Source organism: Manacus candei, unplaced genomic scaffold (genome assembly GCF_025592945.1).
Source record: "Manacus candei isolate 608988 ecotype Guabito, Panama unplaced genomic scaffold, ASM2559294v1 h1tg000069l, whole genome shotgun sequence".
Classification (NCBI taxonomy): Eukaryota; Metazoa; Chordata; class Aves; order Passeriformes; family Pipridae; genus Manacus; species Manacus candei.
The window spans coordinates 1,148,470-1,170,905 of NW_026138117.1; the positions used below are offsets into that span (position 1 = coordinate 1,148,470).

At 39.0% G+C, this 22,436-nt stretch overlaps 2 protein-coding genes across 3 annotated transcripts in view; one reads left to right on the top strand and one right to left on the bottom strand.

Annotated features, from left to right (window-relative positions):
* LOC127479690 (cohesin subunit SA-2-like) overlaps window positions 1-11,368 on the bottom strand; it is a 60,123-nt gene extending 48,755 nt beyond the window's left edge. Inside the window, exons 1-6 of one of the 2 annotated variants that reach the window (XM_051806967.1) lie at window positions 11,225-11,368; window positions 10,944-11,113; window positions 6,516-6,600; window positions 5,730-5,876; window positions 2,893-2,989; window positions 1,816-1,892 (exon numbers count right to left, since the gene is read on the bottom strand). In XM_051806967.1, coding sequence (XP_051662927.1) covers window positions 1,816-1,892; window positions 2,893-2,989; window positions 5,730-5,876; window positions 6,516-6,600; window positions 10,944-10,987 — 450 coding nt within the window. In that variant the 5' untranslated portion in view covers window positions 10,988-11,113; window positions 11,225-11,368. Of the gene's footprint in view, window positions 1-1,815; window positions 1,893-2,892; window positions 2,990-5,729; window positions 5,877-6,515; window positions 6,601-7,153; window positions 7,362-10,943; window positions 11,114-11,224 lie in introns of those variants that run through there. The other variant, XM_051806968.1, reaches the window with a different exon arrangement.
* Window positions 11,326-22,135, top strand: GTPBP6 (GTP binding protein 6 (putative)). Its single transcript, XM_051806984.1, has 10 exons — window positions 11,326-11,782; window positions 14,342-14,479; window positions 14,899-14,969; window positions 16,539-16,669; window positions 17,386-17,456; window positions 17,891-18,049; window positions 18,969-19,177; window positions 20,540-20,688; window positions 20,994-21,146; window positions 21,439-22,135. The coding sequence occupies exons 1-10, from the start codon at window positions 11,341-11,343 to the stop codon at window positions 21,578-21,580; spliced, it is 1,665 nt and encodes a 554-aa protein (XP_051662944.1). The 5' UTR covers window positions 11,326-11,340; the 3' UTR covers window positions 21,581-22,135.
* Window positions 22,136-22,436: the final 301 nt, after the last annotated feature.

A 22,436-nucleotide genomic window follows, 5' to 3' on the forward strand; every position in this document is an offset into this window, starting at 1 on the left:
GAAGGTAAGTAATCCTTGCTCCAGACTTCCCCTATGGTCTTACAGACCTAGTATTTCTGAAAGCCAGTCTTACCAGTAAGGACAAAAGCAAAGAAGGCATTGAGTACCTCAGGCTCTTCTGTGTCCTTTGTCACAAGGGCCCCTACCACATTTAGCAGTGGACCCATGTTTTCCCCGGGCTTTCTTTTGCTGTTTCAAAACAAAATTTCAAACTAACAGAACTGTCTTCTTAAAACTCTTACTTGACATCCTGGAGCATTTCACTAGCAGATTGTCCCCACAAGTCAGTGTCTCAATGTTTGTTACCAAACAAACAGCTTCGCCACCCAGAATATTTATATATTCTTTTCTTGTTGCCCTTCACACTTCTTGCAAAATTCAACTCCACTGACGTTTCCCACTAACACTAGTGAAAATTTTAGGAGGAAGCATTGGTACAAGGTTGCAATTATTTAACTGAACAGCAATGCCATGGTTGAATCACTGAAATCATCAGGAATGAAGAATTACATAAAAACCTTTAATTTTTCAATCCTCTGAATGCTAGAAACAAACAATAAAAATTAAAAGGCAAGATGAGGTACTCGAGCACATACATAGCAATATTCTCCACTCTCATTACTACTTTCACTACTACTATCATTTAAAAAAATGGTTTTGAAATAATAGTCCTCTATGGCATCATTTCTCAACTAACTTAATCACTAACTGACATTTCCATCTAATTTATGAAAAAGATAAGAGAGAACTTACTTTCTTTATATAGCATACAGAATACAGTTTCTAAGGTAACTGTAGAACCTTCCTTTTTGCCCACCAGGACAGATGAAAAGGTTACAGAGCTGTAATACTTCCAGGATGATGATAACAACAATCACATGTTTGTATCTGTCAGAGTGCCTACAATTCCATGAGTGTTAATCAGGCCTAATTTAGTTGGCAAAGAAGTGCCAGATTACTAATTCATATGGCCAGACACATATCGGATCATTTCTGTCAAAAATTAGCCCAAGAACTACTACACTTCTAAAATGAAGAAAACCATATTGACAAATTCATCCTCTGTGGGAATTTCTACAGCAGCTGGTCTTTGAGAGATGCTCAATTAAAGCAAGGCTGATGGCTGCTGCTTGACAAATCAATTCAGAGGTGACAAATACAGAAAAAAAAGCACAGAAGCAACTGTGAGAACGCTGTAGAAAATTTAATGTTGCCATAATTAGCCAAGGAGCAGTCAAGCAGAGAAGCATTATTGTAAAGCTGCACGTTTTTCTTAACAATCCACAAGAAATGAGAGATTCACCATTTTTTCAAAATTATCTAAAAAATTTTCTTCTTTCATATGACACAATACAATTATTAAAAATCATAGTATCAATAAAGCAGAAGGAACATATTCAAATAAAAATATCAGTTAAAAATATCTCATCAGTAATCTATATTAGTATTTTTTAAAGGACCCATCAACCAAATACCAAAGGAACCATTTACTTGCTGAAACGCCAAGTTATATTTACCTGTAGGAAGTCACTACCAAAAGAACTCCTAAGAGAAAGTCAGATTCAGGAAGACTGCAGTTAGACAGCCCTAATAACACTCTCAAAATAAAAGTGACTTACAAAAAACATATCCTGCTGCTGCTAAAATGGGTCATTATAACATCAAATTTCTCTTCTGAAAAACAGGATTATTTTTCTAAATTAAGGAAACAGGACACAGCTCCTGATAAGCAACAGGAACTCTGACCAGGTTGGCTATTAAGGTAGAGCCTATTATTTATATAAAAAAGGCATGCAAAGTCAAAGCTGTGCCTACCTCATCAAAGGTCTCTGTCATTTTTCGCATGACATCCTTCTTGTGCAAACTTTGAAACATCTCTGCTGTTACCATGCCTAGGAAAGTAATGTTTTAAAAACAAGAATTATCAACAACCACACAACATTAATCAAGTCCAAACCACAGTAAGGACTTTATTTCAAATTTAGAAACACCAAGAAAGGAGGACTCTTTTTTATTTATCTGCTACACTGCTATGGGCAATAGATATATTAAGAGACACATAAGTTCACTGATAAGAAAAAGTACTGATGAACCAAAACTGAAATTCACTTTAGAGAAGTCTGCTCTGTGCTGTCTGGCCCTGTCTCTGTCCACTCGTTTACTTCAAAGATTTACTAAAATTTTGCCCACTGTTAGTCAAAGACCCCAAAATACTAGAGAGAAAGCATATTAGGCAAAGATCTGGAAAAAAAAAAGTGTAAAAGGTACATTTCTAGCTGTCTAAATACACTCAGAAGTTTCAAACTAACAGAACTGTCTTCTTAAAACTCTTACTTGACATCCTGAAGCATTTCACTAGCAGATTGTCCCCACAAGTCAGTGTCTCAATGTTTGTTACCAAACAGACAGCTTCACCACCCTCTGGTAAAAAGAGCCACAATGAGGCAATGCATTGCTTTTCTAGCCACCAAAGCAGGGAGCTGAATTTGTTAGCTGTTTCTTTTCAAACAAAGATACCAGCAGTACAAAATAAACTCAGAAATTACAAAACAAATGGCAACTGAAACACTGGATTTTAATTAGAATACTCATCAAAACCATCTTCCCTATGCGGGGATTCTGCAAAGTGATGTGACATGCCACTTCAAAAGCTGACCTTGCAAACCATGTTCAAATACAACTCTCAGAGCTGGAATGCTGTGAACACAGAGTCAAAGAGTTTAACCAGCAGCATTCTTTACTATTAGTCCTGCCCATCTGGAGTTTGTCTTAACAAACAGTACAGATTATAAGTGCATGATTTACTGAAGAGAAAAATTCCATTTTAGAAAGCACACTTCAGACTATTCTCATCCACAGACAATGGAAAGGGCTACTAAGAGGGTAAATTACCTTGACAGCCTGAGCACTGAATGAAGAAGTTGATCAGATCTAGAAGTGCCACATTCCTGTCTTGTTTATAAGCTTCAACCCAGTCATCTACTACAGACTAGAACAGATTAAAGAAACTCATTAGTCAGGAGCTGAACACAGTATGCTGTACTCCACTGACAATATCCATAATAAAGACACAAACTAACACTGTTCCATCTCCATCAAATTATAAAAACAAGAATAAACTCCACATAATTCTGTTCCATTTCTAATAGTTTTAAAAGACTCCTTCTGGGGCAAAATGAAGCCTTAAACTACTGTAGTGGTTTGAACCAGGTTTTCCCTCTGAAGCTAAGAAAATGGTAAAACCCCAGGGGGTGGTGACCCCTGGAAGTTTTGAAGTTTTGAAGTTTTGTCCAATCTGCGCTCCTGCAAAATGTAAACATACCACAAGCAAATGGAAGAGAAGGTTAGTTGTAGTTTGGTTGTAGAGGTGGTAGCCATGTTCTGAGGCCACGAGGAGCAGAGGGCAGAAGCCCCTGGGGGGCTTTGGCCCCCCAGCCCCCAGCAGGGGCTGCGGGGACCTGGAACAGCATAAAGCTGGGCTAGGTGCCTGCAGGTGAGAGCTAAGAAAGTTTTCTCCACTGTAAGTGAGCAGAGACAGAGCAGCAGCAGAAGCAGCATCCAGAGACTGGCTAAGAGCCAGGACAGATAAGAACTGAACCAAACAGCAAACGGCATGCACCACAGAGAGGACTCTTGGAAGGAGAGCCGAGAAAAGAGAGTCAGCAGCAGAGGTACAGAGTTTTGGGGGTAAGAACTGAACCAGACCCCCCAAACTCCTTGGAGACCCCTCACATCCTAGAAGGGAGGGGTGAAGTGCGACATGCACTGCAGAGAGGAGCTGAGAAGCTCAGAGTGTCCTGGGAAGCTGGACCGGGACGGAGAGGAATGCAGAGGGGGGTGACCTTGGCCTTCCCCCCCCCTTGCCACTGCTGCCAAGGTGGCAGCCTGAGACAGAGCACAGGAGCTCTGGTAGAACTCTTGAGGCAAAGGCTTTCAACTGAATGCTGCCCAAGATGTTCTGACTCAGGGGTGAACTCCCCTGAGGAAGGGACTTTCACGAAGATGCCCCTGCACTTTATGATATGCCTGTGGTGAAGCGAGTTTTGTCCCTACTGGCAGTCCACAGGTGAGACCTTCGCTTGGAGTCGAAGGAGAGCCAAGAGGGGTGAAAGGAGACCCCCTTGTGTCTTGAAGACCCTTCGTTTGGAGATGACAGGCCAAGGGCCTTGGAGACCCCCTTGTGTGTATTGAAAAGAAATCCAGCTATCAGCTGCATGCATGTGAAGAGGACAGATGACTGCTACCATAGAGAAACTGCTCAGAGACTAGAAGGGATCTGTCCTTCTTCCCTCCTGGACTTTTATTTGGAGGGGAAAAGAGATCTGATCCATTGTAAATACTTATGTCATGGTAGAGATAGTTGTGATCGTGTGTATAATGTATTATAATATTTATTTGTACAGTCATTGTAATATATTCCCTTTCCCCCATTCTGAGTCTCGTGTTTTGTCAGGAAAAAAACCCACATCTTATACTAGGTTGAGATGGGGGAGGGGGCTTAGACTAGGGAATTAGATTTTGGGGATCTCAAACCATGACATCATAACCACAGTTTTAATAAATTTAATATAAAAAAAAGTCATCCTCCTGACTTCTTGCTAGTATCAAAGTAACAGTTTAATTTAAAAACAAACAAATAAACAAACAAAACAAAAACACATATATTTAACCGCTGCACCATCTAATAATTAGTATTAAATTATATAGCAATTTTCCTCGGGAGCTTTCTTCTCCAGCACTTCGTTTGTGCAGTAAATTGAAATAGTTCACATACTACACTTAAACCAAAAAACAACTCCAGATTTCATCTCTAGTGCAGTACAGCCTACAACCTGTGTGACACAGGCCTCCTGGGACAAACCATCCAGGCTTCAACCCCCTGGTAGTGCTACACAGGTCTATTAAATTCTAGCAGCAGCAGAGCTCAAGCTCTACTGCCTTTCCAGGACCTTCCCATCACGGTTTGCATAGCAGAAGGCGAGCTCTTCAGGGAGCTCTACTGAAGTTAACACAGTTTAAGCATGGCAAAAGTCCATCCACACAAACATCTTGGAAAAACTAAGGTCTCGCATTCAAAATATAAATGTACTTTCCATGCATGCGTGCACAGACACACATACACTTTGCTTACAGACACTACACACTGGAGACATAGGTATAACTGTATAAAAATATTTGGGGCTCCAGATTTTCATACACATATACAAACATAATGCATACATGTGCTCACAGAGTATGGGGAGGTGGGCTTCCTCACACTGAAGCTAACTATATAGACGCCCAGGAAACCTGACTATTATGCAAACTACTATCAAACCACATTGGAATAGAGGTAAAAGAAAAATACCAAAACAAAAGCACCTGGGGAGACAAAAAAAAAAAGGAAGGCCTGATTTTCAGCATCCTGGACAACTAAAATCTGCTACTGATGAGACTTTTCCACACTTTTTAAAATCATTATCTTCTAGTATGTTCAGGCACTGCCTTAGGAACACTGCTTTAGGTATAATTCCGTTCCTCTTTTTACATATCTGACAGCTACTTTTTGACTAATTTCTTGAAGACGCAAGATGCTCTTTTTAAGAGTCATGCTCATAACAGTTGTTCAATCAAACATGTTTCTTCCCCATCTATGCCAAAATGTAAATGCTACACATTATAAATGCCTGAAATACTGTTTATCCATCTTCCTTCTACCAAGACCTTTCAGAATTCAGTGCTAGAAATACCTGCATGGCCTGCTTGCCCATGCTAACCACTTCAAACAATGTAACTGCCTCAATGACTTCGCCATTCTGCAGCCGGCTCACTCTCCTGCTACTGGTAGAATTCCTCCTTATGTTTTCACACTGCTCTCGGACCTTCCGTTTCTCTCTCTGAAACGAGTCAAGCAAAGAAAGCACGTGAGAAAACGCAGTGCACACCAGACGTTCACAGACACATGAATTATCCCCTAACAATGAGTTTATTTCACCCTTACTGCGATCACTTCCCCAGGCTGCTAACTTTTATCTCCCAAGGACACCCATAAAGCTTTCTCAAACACAACTGTACTAAAGGGGAACGAAAGAAAGGATTTATCTGCTTGAATTTTTTCTCAACAATGAGTCATAAGCATAGGAAGGTATAACAGGAAAGAATCTTCTGTACAGTTGTATACCACCCAGAAGGCAGTTTTCAGTATCAGCTGTAATTTCTGAAGAACAGACAGCAAGCACGGAAACTCCTCTACATCTTTTCACTCTCAGGTTAAACTCACAACCTGCAGATCAACACCAGCTGCACACTAAGCCCAGGGAAGGAAAATCACATGCTGAAACAAACTGAGAGCCAGCACTGAGGTTCTGATGCCAGCCAATGGAATTTGAGGATCAAGCTATATCCAGTAACTAGATTTTAGATGCACTGAGACTACTTTATGTAATATCATTTTTGTAACAATGGAATGAGACAGAAAATAAATTCTGCACTTTAAGTAATTAAATATTTTTTAAAAGTTTTTAAAACCGACTTACTGGTGTTTTCAGGTTGCCGTTTCTCACACAGGTGCCATTCTGCACAGCAGACTCAGGCACAGTCTCATCATGGACAGCATTCACTCTAAAGTGTAACAAACATGTTGAAGGGGTTAGCAATGAGAACACAGAACTACACACTTCAGCACAAACAACAGAAGAAAATAAAAGCATTTATATGTATTTTAGTATTTTTAATTAATTGTTTGGAAGTCATGGCATTTTGTTACTAAAAAACAAACAGCAAACTTTAAAAATACAACAGAAATTTGGGCCTTTTTCAGCCTATTGGCTTTCCTGTAAGATACACGAAAAATCAGAAAACTAGGAAAACCATCAAAGATATCAAGGAAGTAGAAAGTAAGTAAATGAAACAGAAAGCTGATGTTGACTTAGTGCAGCCTTTGTTGACTTAATAGCTTTGCACCATGAACCAATAACACAAGTATGCATTCATTCTGCGGGTGCTCTAAACAAAACAAGGCAGTAATATTTGACGGGTGTACAATTTAAAATGAGAGGAGGAATCTGGTTTATTTTCTCTATAAAACATGCTGAAGAAAAAAGACACATAAGAAATTTCATTTGCAGGTCATTGCTAATATGATGGAGGAATAATTTTATAAAGAAAGAAGCACCTTCTGGGAGATCTGAAGCCATACATTTATCTGCAATGAAATCATGCCACTTTTCATCATTCCCAATGCTAACAATGTGCTTTGCCAAAGGTCACATTTGAGCAGACGAGCTGGATCCCACTTGTGCAGCAGGTCCAGTGCTGGAAGCTGACTGCTATGGCCTCCTTTTAAACTACAGTGGCCAGGACATGAAGCCAGTTGACTTGTACTATAAGAAGGCACAAAAAGAAAGTAAATATGAGAGTGTACAATTACTTTATTTTCATGATATTGCTGCAACAAGAGAGTGTGCTAACACAAGTGACCACTTTACAAAGGAAAAGACAGTGTATTACACTGTCAAATACAGTCAGCACTCCAGTATCCAAGGTTGGCTAATCCAGATGGAGAATTAACTGTGATATGGATGCTGAGCCAGCTCAACTCCAGCAAGGTTTATCAATGCCAGATAAGCATTCCTGTCGTTCTACTTCCCAAGACTGCTTTGCAAAGCAAATTCTGAGGCTGAATAGCATCAACTGCACGACCAAGGTCCTGATGTTATTCTGTCAGTGAGAGCAGACAGAAATTTTTATTTAAAAAAGTCTCTGTTAACTTTTTTAATCTATTAAGACACTTCAAGAAGCAACGTAGAATTATGCTTCCAAAGGCTCCTATAAAAATTCTATATAGATATAAAATTACATGTGCAAAATAAAATGTGCAAAATTTCTAAATACAATTATGTAAATGCTTACCTTCCCTACAGAGAAAAGTCTCATGAAAGTTAAATTCAATTAACCACTTCTCATAGAAAAGTTCAAAACATGCCACAATGTTTGACAAATGGAAGCAAAGAAAATAATTAAGGACGAACTAATCCTTACATCAGGACTTCTAGTCTGGACTTTTGCATGTGAAAAGTAGAATGAACTATAGTTCACAGCTGAGTCAGCATGATATAGGCAATCATTTGCAAAAGTTTTCAAGGGTCTTGACTTATAATTGTGAGCCACAGAAATTAAGTATCTCAAGTATCACCAGAGACTTCCTACCTGAAAAGAACAAGCAGCAAGAGATAGCAATATGTATTGCTTTTCTGATGCCAGTTTGCTCTTCCCAGATTCTTCTACAGACCGCAAAACCAAAAAGAATCCAAACATGTTTGTCAAGTAAATGGTTCTCCTTTGTGATTAAATCTCTTCACTCTTGATTTCAAAGCAGAATGCAACGCTATGGGGCTGGACTAACAAGTTCTCACTTGCGCTGTTTCACTAGAACTACAACTCAGATGCAATCCAACATGGGTTACCTGTTTCTCCATTATACCTCAACATAACACTTAACACGCTTTCAAAAAGTTTTCCTGAATTGTTTACAAGTAGTCTTTAGCAACCTACTCCATCTCGTAATGAAAATAAATGCACTGCATTTGATTACAGCAACTATGATTGAGTTCAAGTTGATTTAAAACATTTAACTAATTAAAAAATCAGAACTGCTGCAGGACAGTTCCGTCAAGTACTTGTCTGATCACGTACTGGTTTTAGTACTTCTGTCTAGAACATACTTCTTTGAAGTTCTAACTCATTCATCTCTTTCCCAAGAACATCCTGAAGGATGGCACTGCAGACAGTGTCTACTGGGCCTGTGCTACTTACTTTGTACCTTATGCAAGACAAAATGTACTTGTAGCAAAAGGGGCTCAACAAAGCAGGGGAATGCCTGGCATATGGAACAGCGTGTTACCAAAGCTCAGCAAAACCTGCAAGAGTGAGGAGGACGCTGATCTACAGCTTCCTCATGTTGGGCTCACAATGCCAAGTAAAACAACGTATCTGGGATGAAACCAGAATAACTGTCACACATGCAACTAAACATGTCTTAAACACTCAACAAATGTAACTAAACACTAAATATTAATACTAGAAATCCATTTGGTTTCTGAACTGGTTTGGTTATCAGCATGCCACAGAACACAGCAATGCCCCAGGAAGAACTACAACAGACAACTGACACTAAAGTAGAGGAGTTTTAAAATTCAAATACTATTAATACTCTTGCTTCTCTTTTCTCTTCTCTTTTTTTTTTTCCCTTTTAATACTGATGTTTCCAGTAAGGCTATTCATAAGGCAGGTATGTAAATATCTGCAGGAACTAGACCAACACCAAGAAACTGAACCCCATAAAAGCACTTAGCAATCAAATGAGATATTTAAATGGAGTTTTTATTTGCACAACTACATTTCTGTTGAAGAAACTGTTAAAAGAATTATAACATCACCTTATCCTCTTGAGCAAAATAGGAACTACTGTACCTAGTTGAGGAGGACATGGGGATCACTTCCGCAGCAATCCCTATCCATAATTCCATCTAACATCTTTTCAACTACAGGAGTGCAACAGTAGGTTTAACAAATTCTGAACTAGTTAGGTTTTTATTTCCACCCCCTGTTATTCTACACCTGAATACTTTTGCATACATAAATCCACTGCCTCAAGCACTGGAAGAAACAGCTCTTAGCCATTTAGTTTGCTTCCATCAGCATTCCGTAAGAAAGCATAAGCCGAATTCCCTTCCTATCTCATCCCAATTTTCACCTTTATGCTCAGTTACATAACGCTCAGAGACTAATTTTTACCTTGCATTGTTGCCACAATATGGTCCTTTCACTAGCACTTGAAGTATTACTGATGAGATAAAACACCTGAAGTAGGAAGGAAGCCAAGTCCTACATCTAGTCCTCAAACACAATACTATTGTGGTAACTTCTGAACTCAGTTTTGGAACATTTGGTGACTAACACTTAATAAGAAAGCTATCTGTTTACCTAAAAGATAACATTATTCCTTTAGCTGTGTAAAAAGAAACAATTAATCTATTACTGAAAGAATCCTACACATAGCTTTTTTTAAATTATAAATTTCAACACAAGTGCTTGATCTTTAAGAAGCAACATAAGAAGCTCCACTAAACAACTATCAGGTGCCTTCATGACACTTCTGAAGCTAAAAGGCTGGTTTCAGATGAAACATACTTGAAAGGCCATATGGGAACCTATATTAACTGTCATCACGGACTACAACTCTCTCAGCTTTTATTAGAGCACAATGAAGTAAAATACCCAGAGCAAACTGGCTCAGGTGACAGGATCAGCAAAGATTGGGCTGCAACGAGTTCAAAGCACTCAGCATTGGACATCTAAGAAGCTTTGAAACCAAACAAGATATGCCCAAATGTTTTAACTTTACCATTTATTTATTTATTTATTTATATCTGCTCTAGTAGAACTTCTAATTATCATTCTGTAAATATGAATACTTTAGATCATCTCAACTGATGACTGAAAAATACATTATAAGAGGGAGAAGGCTGGATTCCTGACAAAAACAGCTATGCCCCCTCCAGTCCCAACAGGGAGCCTATAGATTACTTAGTACTCTTCCCCCTCAGCATCCCCAAACTCACCACTGAAGGAAACACATGCACTGACCATGAATCTGCCCTTTTCTTTTTTTCAAAGTAGGTTCATTTGCACTACAGTGAATAAGGCACAGAAAAGCTTATAAGGCCAAGGTCCCTTTCAAACAGCATGAAACACTACATTAAGAGGATGCTAAACAATACATAAAAGAGAATAAAATTAACACATTAGTAAGAAGACATAGCGCACAGCAAATGCCTTTTTTTTCCCTCTCCCACCCAGAATGACACACTGTAGATTGTCTCGGTATCTGCAAGGCACAAACCCACGGGGCAGCATCCTAATTTACCAAATAAATTTTAGAGGCAACCTGTGCCAGGTCTTACTTTTGGCTGGGAAGGCTGCTGGCTGCGTTGAGCTCGGCTATCATTTCCGCTACATTCTTTCAGCAGCACAGATAGCAAAGCTGACACGACCTTCTGAAGGAACTTCACCGAGACCGGGAGCGTTAAAAACTCATCCCTTCGGCTCTCGCGGGCGAAACAGCAGCCGAAAACTGTCAAGAAAGGAAAACAAAGGGAGTTAATTCCAGGCAAACCGAGGCAGAAGGCCCCTCCCTCCCCCCGTCCGCAGAAGAGTATGAAACAGAGAAAGAAATTAAACTCACCGACGCCGCCCCCTCCCTCCCGGGCGCTCCCCCGGCGCGGCGGGCTCAGGCCCCGCGCGGCCCCGGCGTCAATCACGGCCTTGCCCGGGCCCGTCGGGGGCGGGGAGCGCCGTCACATGGGCGGGCGGCGGCGCTTCCGCGGCGGCCGGAAGGACGCGGCCGGGGACGGTCCCTCCCTGCCGTGCCCGGAGGAGCCGATGGGGCCCGGGAGCCTCTCGCGGTCGTTGCTGCTGCGCTGCCGGCGGGCGGCGGCGGCGGCTCTGGGCGCGCCCCGCTGGCACTGCCGCCCTCTGCCCGCCCGCCCGCTCAGCGCCGCCGCTCGGCTCAGGGCTCCGCACCCGCCGGGCACGGGCGGCGGGGGGAGGCGCAAGGGGGCGGCGGGCGCCGGCGGCCGTGGAGAAGAAGAAGAAGAGGAGGAAGAAGAAGAGGAGGAGGATGAGGCAGAGCTGGAGGAGCTGCTGGGCCCCTCTCCGCTGGCCCTGGAGCCTGGCGCGCAGCGCGTTGCCATCGTGCACCCCGCGGTCAAGTGGGGCCCGAGGAAGTCGCCGCTCACCACGGGTGCGGGGGGCGGGCGGGCTCCCGGAGCGCTGCGGTGCGCAGGAATACAGCCAGGGGACTGGGAATGAAGTACCCTGGGAGGTGGTGGGGTCACCGCCCCTGGAGGTGTTTAAGGAATGACTGGATGCAGCACTTAGTACCATGGTCTAGTTGCCGTGGTGGTGTTGGGCCACAGGTTGGACTCGATGTTCTCAGAGATCTTTTCCAACCAAATTGCTTCCGTGATTAGTGCCAGCAGTGTGAAGTGGACCCTCTCTTACAGCAGAGAAACTGCCAAATGCTGTTTGCAAAATGCAAGCTCGGATAAAAGGTTTAGGTCACTCTTTCCTTCTTTGACAACTTTTTAAAAGACAAGGAGCTGTCAGTGAGTGTTGGCAGATCTGTGCTTTGACTTGTAAATCATACTAACTTTGCATCTTTGACGGCAGAACATCTCAGTGCAGGAGTGTGCAGGTTCCTTAGGGAAACAGCTGGGTGTCCCCCTCATTAGCAGAATGTTAATAGCCTTCAGCCCTGAACCGTGCTGCCTGGCCATTTGGGCAGGAGACCTTTGACCTTAGGCTTGCCCAGCTGTTGGCTGAAGAGCAGGAATACTTTGCTGTCCAAAGAAGAGAGTGCAGTGAAGATGAAGTCTTGTATAAGTCCTCTCAGGGACTTAAAGTGGTTATGCAGTTACTTAGTGATGCAATCACCAAGAAGTCCTCTGTAAGGACCTAATTTAGGACTACTATTAGATTTCTCTCAGAAATCCTTGTAGCTAGCTAATACATGTGCTCTAATCTTGCACAATTAAACTATGTGATGTATTTGATTCTACTCTTCAAACTCTAATTATAAAGTTGCAATAGAAAGTATTAAGCATCTTGTAAGTTAGCTTTTTATGTATAGAATCACAGAAGAGTTTGGGTCGGAAGGAACCTTTAAAGGTCATCTACTCTGACCCTGCTGCAATGAACAGGGACATCTGCCAGTAGACCAGGTTGCTCAGAGCCCCATCCAACCTTACCTTGAATATTTCCAGGAATGAGCCCTCTACCACCTCTCTCAACAACATAGGAGAGGTTCAATCTGTCTGATCATCTTTGTGGCCCTCCCCTCAGCCTCCATTAACAGGTCCATGTCTGTCTTGTGCTGGGAACCCCAGAGCTGGATGCAGTGCTCCAGGTGGGCTCTCAGCAGAGCAGAGTAGAGGGCAGAATCACCTCCCTTTACCTGCTGGCCACGCTGCTTTTGATGCAGCCCAGGACACAATTGGCTTTCTGACCTGCAGACACATTGCCAGGTCATGAGGAGCCTCTCGTTCACCAGCACCCCCAAGTCCTTCTCAGCAGGGCTGCTCTTGAGCTGTTCATCCCCCAGCCTGTATTGATACCAGGGCTTGTCCTGACCCAGGTGCAGCACCTTGCACTTGGTCTTGTTAAACCTCATGAGATTCCCATGGGCCAGCTCCTAGAGCTTGTCCAGGTCCCTCTGGATGGCAATAGACAATTTATGTATGATATCTATTCTTGTATTCGAATTTATTATGTGATGAACCTAAATGTCATTTAGTTTTATTAATGCTGCTAATTATAACAAATTGTCACATTGCAAAGTAAAGTTTATAACCTTTTCAGAATTTACGGAAACACTCCTATTTTGCAACTGAAAAATAAGTAAAATATGAAAGCACCTTTCTGCCCAAAAATGCAGAAGAATAGCAATGATCCCTTTCCATTTTTTGAGGCCCTCCAGATGAAGAGCCTGAAGTCGAAAAAAATGTTTTGGAATGATTGTTGAAACACCACCGATAGAACAGGAAATATTTACATTTTACAAGAAATACTAACAATATATGAGGAGAAAGCGGATCATGGTTATCTTTCAAAATACATTACCTTTTGGACCAAGGTAACCTATTTAGTATATAAATTACATTTTGCTATCTAGAGACACTTGATAAATCTGTTATGAGAAGAGGAAAATTTTGGCAAATCAAGACTGGATCTACTGATCTGATGTGCCCATGTAGTGTTTTTCAGTCAGTTTTACAAAATCTTCAAAAAAATAAGTGATGCACCAGAATATAGGATTGGAATTTGCTGGTTCTAGCAAGTCGTAAACTAGTGTAGGTCCTTTACGAATAAGTGGCTGTGAAGTAAGCAGCAGGATATGCCATGTTAGTAATTTTTAAAATATTGCCTCAAAACACCAAGGTGTTAATCACATGGTTTTGTGCTTGTCTGAAATAACAGATTTTCCAGCTAGTTGTTATTTTCACTTGTTTAGCCAAAAAGCTTGGTAGTTTCTGTCAATACAATTAAAAATTCTTCTAAGTCAACAACCGCAAAAATAATTTATACTGGCAAAAAATGCTTTGTGTGATAAAATTTCATCAAACTATTCAATTACTCTGATTAGAGGTAAGACATTTTGCTCCTTGTGCTAGAGGTTAAAATAAATACCCAATTTCAGTGTAGTGTTCATGCATGTGCTGTAGTTAATGGAGATCTGAGCAGAGTTATGATGGTACATTGTAATCTTTATTTCTTCTTTTTTATTATTGTTATGTTCCTGAAGCTGAATTACAGATTGCTGAGGCCGTCGCTCTTGTAGATACTCTTCAGAATTGGACAGTTTTAGATAAAATAATTATTCCTACAAAAAATCCTGACAAGAAGTTTGTTTTTGGCAAAGGGAACTTTCAGGTTTTGACAGGTAAGGACTGAGATCTTTCAGCACTGAATTATTCTGAATGCAAGACTTTTGCAGCTGAACTGTTTAAGGATAGGTGTGAAAGCTGAATAGAGGGAGAATTTTTATCCATCATACACATTTGCAGACAAACTTCAAATAATGTTTTAAGGTTACAAAAGCAATACAGAATAGGCTTAACCTGTGCTCACAGCAAATGTGTGAGGCAACTTAGTAAGTATATGTGATGGACACAAGTGAAACTGGCAACTGTTCTTGGCACAGTACTAAATCAGTGCAATTGCAACTGTTCCATGAACAAAGAATATGGTGCCATTTGACGTTTTATGAACATTCTGCTCAGTGCAAAATGGTTTACAGTCTGGGAATTTTAAAAAGAGAATTTACATTTAACACTATATTTTGCAATGGTTATCTTTCAGAAAAGATTAAAAAATTGCCACACCTGACAGCTGTCTTCTTGAATGTGGAAAGAGTATCTTCACTGACAAAGGTAACTGAATACAGTATCAAATAATATTCTTTACATTGGTATTGTTTGGAAGGTATTGATGTTATGAGAAGCGGTCAGTTATGACTCTGAATTTGCAATTGGTAATATATGAAGGCACAGGACTGAGTTTTGTTGAAATGAAACTTAATGCCTATTGTGTTTGTCCAGTTGATACATCTGTTTGCCAGCTCTAGTGCATGGCATTTTTCAGCAGCCTAGTATCATTTGTTATAGACTCATCTCCCACATTTGCCACTGCCCTAGTTAAAATGCTGGAAAAGTTACTCAAGGTCTTGTTCACAACATGGTGGTTTTATGAAGAACATCAACATTTTGGAATAGCTATATGCTCAAGTGCCTATACCAGAACTGGATAATGTCTTTATTTTCCTATAGTTCAGTGGATGCTCAATTGTAATTTGAATATGAGGTGTAAATTCAGAGCAAGATGACTTTTTAATGTTTCAAATATTTAAACTTTCATTCCTAACCCTTAAAAAGAAATGTTGAGGGGCGGAGCGTACTTCTCTTTTTTAACACTGGCAGTAAAACTTTTGGTGCGTGAACTGTAGATACTCTTTTGAAATGCTTAGACAAACTGAAATAAATACTTTTTTGGGTTTTTGTATGTATAGCATCATTCAGGGTGTAAAGTGCATGCAAACTGTGCAAGCAAACATCAATGCTTTGCTGGTAATTTTGAATGCTTTTCCTAATTATAAAATGAAGAGATGGTAAGTATCTCTGGTAGATGGTTATCTCAAGCACTTCCTTTTGTTGGTGAAAGGGAAGTTGAAATTGTTTCATTTCAATTTCCTAGTTTTTATTCTCTGAGTATGAGTTCTTTTAGTACTGGATTTGCTATTTTTTTTCTTTTCACAAATCTAGATCTTAAGAGCAATTAAAGAGACTTGATTCAATAAAGTGTTTGAGAATATGTATACAACATGTATATATGGATATGTATATATATACATGGATACGCAAGCATTCTGAATTTTAGAGTTGACAAAGGGAAACCAGTGCGTACTTTTAAGTGTCTTTTGCTGAATTAGATCAGGGGTGAGGGATTTTGGTTAGTTGGAGTTTTTAAGTATTTTGTGAAAAACTTATTATTAAATATTTTTCTTGCCTTCCTCTCTATTTTTTTTAAATTTTAGTGATCTTTTTCTTCTTATTTTCCTATGTTATCCCTATCCTTTCCCATTCCAGTATTGCATAATTATTTTTTACAAGGACTTAACCACTGAGATTCTTGATTCTGTGATAATGCTGTAAGAGGTGTTGCCAGAATCCATTAAAGGCAATGAAAGGATTCTCGCTGAATTTGATGAGCCTAGACATAAAGTTCTACTTTCTAAACTCTCTTCTTAACTCATTTTCTTCATGGTCAACCAAATTTTGCATTTGCATGCTCATAATCCTTGCCCATCCACTGAAATGGAATCCTGAGATCCTCTGAGTTCAAGTGTCCATCAGCTAACTAAGTGTAGTGCTGTGTAGGAAATGCTGTAGTGATACTGCGAGGGACAGAAGACATCTCAATTATTTTGTCTTACATGGCTAAAGAAAGAACTAGAAGGTGCCTGGGGTGTGAAAGTCTTTGACAGATACACCATTGTACTTCACATTTTTCGTTGTAATGCCCGGACTAAAGAAGCAAAACTGCAGATAGCTTTGGCCGAAATTCCACTTCTCAGGTACCTCGAGCTGTGCAAATCACATACTGATATTTACACATTTTAGTGACTGTTTCTTTACAGTAACAAAAATAGCAATACTTTCTTTACAGTACTGTAAAGAAAAAGTACTTTTACAGTGTTTGCATAGATTGATTAGAAAATAGAAATGTTTGCTATAATGTCATTGTTTTAAGCTGACAGGCAAAACCAGAAAGTGTTCAATAGATAGTCTTAAAAAATGTTTTTATCAGGAAAAGGTTCCAGTTCTTTCTAAAATGGAAGATGGATTACAAGAATATGTAGTAATTGGATATGTGTATCCAATATATGATACTGATGGGTTTAATGACGAAAGCTATAAACAAGGAAGATTAAAGGCATTAATTCTTGTCTGAATTTTCCACAGTTCTGCATTACGTGGCATAGAAATGTATACATGGCAGTTGATGAGAGTTGTGGGGACGCATCAGAGGTATCTTTGACTCTCTGAAGTTTCAGAATAGCAATTACAATTTGCTTAGAGGGTTGCATGCTTCGTCAAACCACAGTTGAGCCAGGAAAATCTGGATTTTTTTGCCAGGCTTCTTGCCACGAGCAGATTTTATTTACAGCTCAGTCATTTGCTGTTTTTATTTGTACTGTCAGAATATCACTACTGCTTCACATTTTTTAGGCATTTTAGGATAGCTCAGTTAAAGAAAATTGATTCTAGTTAATTGTTACTCTGCTGCCAGGTCAAATCTGAAAAATGAGGTGTCTCAGCGAGATCAGCAGAGAGGTGGATCACGATATATCATGGGCTCAGGTAAAGTCTAAATATTCTCATTAATTAGAAGATTTTTTTTCTTCCATAGCCTTTAAACAAATGTAGTTGCATCTTACTTGCTTTGGAGGAGGTCAGGAGGAAAAACTGTCCTGCGTGTTCTGCATCTAATTAGGCAAATGTACAAAGCAAGGTAAATAATAAAGTTTTGGTCTGTACTCTCTCAGTAAGTGGTCAAGAACAGACTATTTCCTGCCACAGGGGTTTATCATAAGTGTGCATGGATATTCTAAAGTACTTAGCATATATTTTAATAATTACTTACTCTGATTCTTAGGCAAGAATACATAGCTTTAGTTGCTTATTTCTAACTTCATATGCCCTAGTGCTAACTCACTTGCTTTCCAAATGCACAACACTTAGTTTACTTTTTCTCTTGTAAACTATTCGGCCAATTATTCACCTGTATTTTTCAGGGGAAACATTTCTGGAGACACAGAATCGTATCTTGAAAGAAAGAGAACTTAAAATTAGGAATGCCCTGGAGAAACTAAGAAGAAAAAGGTCTTTACTTAGAACTCAGCGCAAAAAACGCGAGTTTCCGATGATCTCAATCATGGGCTATACCAACTGCGGTAAGTGAAACCTCCTGAAATTGTAACGTGAAAGAGATTATATTGTCTAATTTTTAATTAGCAACTCTAGCCAGAATCTCATTTCTGTGTGAGTAGGCTTCATATTTTAATTAGTTTTTAAACTGTGTAATGAATTTATGTCAGTTAGGTTACAGTTAGGAAGGCAAATTAAGCTGCTTGTTTTTTTCAGTCTCAGAGACATGTTTTAGAGAAATGCCTAGCACCTATTGTGCCAGAAAGATTTTATATATAGTGCTGAAGACTGTAGTGTTGGTGTCCCTTTATATGAGACTACTACTTGATCAGAATGGGTAGAGAAAAGTACATAGGTGTTTAGATCACTGTGAAAGCTTGAGGCATAGGAAGAAAATTGAGAAGAGTTGGCAGTTGATCTGAGAAATGTGCTTAAGAAGCACTGTAGCTTTTCATGGATTATGTGTAGTGTTTTGAGACGTGTTCCTAAGAGAATATAAATAAAGCTAAACTGGTTTTTTGGTTTTGTTTTTTAAATTTGAATTCTTACACAAGGCATAAATAGACTTTGGACTAGACACTTTTTTCCAGGTTACATTATCTTAAGACCATTTCGTGTTCTTATTCAACAACTTTGTAAAAACAAACTTACCTTGCACAAAGATGTGGGTAGGTCACTTTACAGATCAAATCAGTCTTTGATCATCTTGTGATTTCACAGCATAGCTTCCATACATTCACCTTAAACCCAACCCCGAGTTATAAGACTGTCTTTGGATTTCCTAACATCATACAGATAACTGATCACTAAATTACTAAATGATCACATTAAAATTACTGAAGTAGATGTGAAAATATGTTACATCACACAATTCACCTGGATCTTGCAAATGACATTTTTACTTGAAACAAGCCATTAAAATCTTGTCCTTTTTTATTTAACTAGGAAAAACTACTTTGATCAAGGCCTTGACTGGGGAAGCAGGACTTCAACCCAGGGATCAGCTGTTTGCCACTCTCGATGTTACAGCCCATGCTGGCTATCTGCCCTCACATATGGCAGTTATTTATGTTGACACCATTGGGTTCCTGACTGATCTTCCACATAGTCTGGTTGAGTCCTTTTCAGCTACATTAGAAGAAGTGGCTTACACAGTAAGTAGTTGACTATAAAAATTGAGAAATCAAATTAATTTCCTGTTAGATAATCCTCACTCCTTCAAAAAAGGGGAAATTAATTGACAAGTTGCTCTTAGTGAAACATCTGGCTGACTATAATAGTTTCCTAAGAAAATGATGTATATATCTTACAGTAAACCAGTTTTCTGATACTTGAAATTATGCAGAACATACAAATATGAAGAGATTTTGGAAAGGGCTTATTTGGAATATACGTGTCCTTCTCCATGATATGTAAAGCAGATAAATCAGATTTTGTTGATTAAATATCTGAACAGTGCACCTGAGTGAGTTGAGACTAGCTTTCTTAAGAGCTAAAAGTGAAATAAAACTGCTGAAATGATCTGGTTTTAACTTAAGGTTTCCTATGGCACTAAAAGTGGGTGATTGTGATGTGATGCAGGCAGCACGTAATTAACATAAATGTACTTTTCCAATTATTTTCTCATTATTTGCCTGTGTTATAGCAAAGTGTAAAGCTGCATACATACACACAGACATTAAAAAAAAAAGCCTGTATCATCAAAGGTAATTAAATTCAGTGGTGGCTAGATGCTAGAATGCTTCTGAGGATTAGATTTCACCAGGGCTTTGAAAACCTGGCTGAAACTGTCTTGTTTGTTTTTCTCCAAAGTGTTAAATGAAAGGCAAGAAATTTGTTTCTTACTGATTTTCAAAAGTTTAAAGCAGTGTTTTGAGCAAAGATGATGAAACGTTTTGAACGCAAATATTGAATTTGGTTGCTTGGTTTTTATCATGGCAAACATGATTGTGTGCGTACTTGAAACTGATAACTTCTGTATAAAGCTTTTTAATTGAAGCACCAGTAATAGTATCCTGAGAGCTAAGCATAAGGATAATCTTCTGCATTTTGAATGTAAAAATAGAATTACAAGTTACATGGGGTTTTTTCCCTCCATTTTTGAAACAGTTTTTCAGCCATTACTCTTCTAAAAGTGCTTTTTAGAGTTCACTCTTTTTTTCCTCTGGTGTTGTTGAAGCCTTATCGTTACACAGCCTTGTCTTTGAAAAGAATAGATCAGATATTACTTGAAATATGAATTCTGTAGCTAGCTTGGTTGACAGGGTTTGTTTCAGGTTTGTTGGAGGCAATTTGTGCTCAATGTGAAGAGAAATACTAAGCTGCTACAGATTTTCTTCCATCATGGTCCAAGAAACAGAATTGGTTTAATACTGTTTCAGTAGTTAATTTTACCGTGCTAACCTGCCAGTACATTATCTAATGGATAGGGAAGTATCTTATATGAATAAGCAATACAAAAATGGTGGAAAACCTCTACAGCCTGGTAACTGGTATTGTATATTGATCCTTGCTAGGATCTCATAGTTCACGTGAGGGATATTACTCATCCAGAAACCATCCTCCAGAAAGCAACTGTCCTGTCAGTTCTGAAGAATCTTAATCTTCCCAGTCATTTATTGGACTCAATAGTAGAAGTTCATAACAAAGTGGACTTGATAGAAAGGTAAGCAGGAGATGCTTAAGTGTACTTAAACATTTCTTATGTTCTGGAAGCTCTTTAATTCTTAGTCTAGAAGAGCTCCCACACTTCAGAATACATTTGATAGTGTTTCTCAATCTTTTACGTATGTAACTATGGTCTTAAAAAGAATTAATTATCTTTTAATAACCAAAGAAATCACTTTAGTCATAAAAGAAGTGGCCTCTGTAGAAGGTGCCAGTATAAAGTAACTCAGTTAAAAATGAGTTTGGAATATTTTCACAATCTAATCTTCATGAACAAACGTGCTAGGCATTATTTTCTTTCAGGTATAAACCCACAGAAGAAAATGCTTTAGCTGTTTCTGCTCTACATGGGCATGGTTTAGAAGAACTGAAACAAGAAATAGAGAAGAAAATACTGACAGCAACAGGGAAGAAGATTCTGACAATTGATGTCAACTTAGAGGGACCTCAACTAAGGTAAATAATTTTAAATTGTATGAAGGATTTGGAGAAATATGACTTAGTTGTGCATGTCCTAAACCTTCCAAATCATATCATACTGATTTTAATCTGCTTAAGAATGACAGATATAATTATCAAAGTTTTCTGACAAAAAATAGCCCCATTAGATATCCCAGAGAAGAGAAGCAAAGCACTTCATCTTTTCAAGTGTTGAATTACCTAGATAGAACATGTTGACCTAAACCAAGATCATATTTTATGCAGTGTGTCATACCATTAAGATGCTAATATGCTTTTACTTTTACAGTTGGCTACATAAAGAAGCAACAGTTCAGGAAGTAGAAGTCATGCCTGAAGATGGCACAGCCAGGGTGAAGGTGATAATCAGCAGTTCTGCTTTTGGCAGATACAAAAACCTCTTTCCCAACAGTAAGATTTTCATGTCATGAAACGGAATCTTTTTCTAGGAAAAGAAACTGGTATCACTAAGAGGATGCAAAATGAAGTTAATGACCTGTTAGTCCCAGTGTTGAGAAGTTTATTTTTTTTCCCCTATTGATGTTTATGACACATTTTAGAAATGGACACTGTTTCAGAAAACTTCTGTTTGGAAACAATGAGACCTTTGAGCTTAATTTTATCAGCAAGTGCAAGGACAACACTAAATTTTTAATGTTAAAACTGTTGCTGGCTATAAGCTGTGGACCTCAAACACATGGAATGGCATCTGACTTAACCTTCAGAAAAGTACCAAGTTCCTTATATCATATAAGTAAAGCTTTTTATCCCCTTTTTCGAAATAAAATATTTATTATAGTTGTTTCAGATGATCTTTGGAAAATGAAAGTAAGTGAACAAAATATTGGTGTATATAAATAAGTATGTATTCAAGCAGAATGCATGAACATAAACAAAATAACTGCCATGTCATATTGCAGTGAAGAAAAAACTCCATAGATTTGTATATTAAAGTATTGAATAAAGTTAGCTGTGAACATCTTTTACCTGTGCAGTTTTCTTGCTTACAGTAATTTATCCAAAATACCTCTTACTGTGTCAGTCTTGGAGAAGACATTTAGGGTACAGCAAACCTTTCCACAAAGGAAAACAAAAGAAAAGAAACCAATCACAACTGATCTATTACTTGAGTTATGAATTACTACTGGGAACCAATAAAACAGTCAATATCAGGAAAGGAGAAACAAAGCTATTTCAGTCCATATTACACAGAGAGATCAAGTTTTATTAGAGTAACAAGGGTACAAAAGATAGGCAGAAGAACATTCTGAGTTCTGAGTACTCGTT

Bases quoted from the DNA above. Each gene is read 5' to 3' on its own strand.
- GTPBP6 (XM_051806984.1), top strand. From the start codon at position 11,341: ATGGGCGGGCGGCGGCGCTTCCGCGGCGGCCGGAAGGACGCGGCCGGG. The intron at 19,178-20,539 runs GTAAGTAGTTGA...GATCCTTGCTAG, and splicing joins TAGAAGAAGTGGCTTACACA to GATCTCATAGTTCACGTGAG. The intron at 21,147-21,438 runs GTAAATAATTTT...TTACTTTTACAG, and splicing joins TTAGAGGGACCTCAACTAAG to TTGGCTACATAAAGAAGCAA.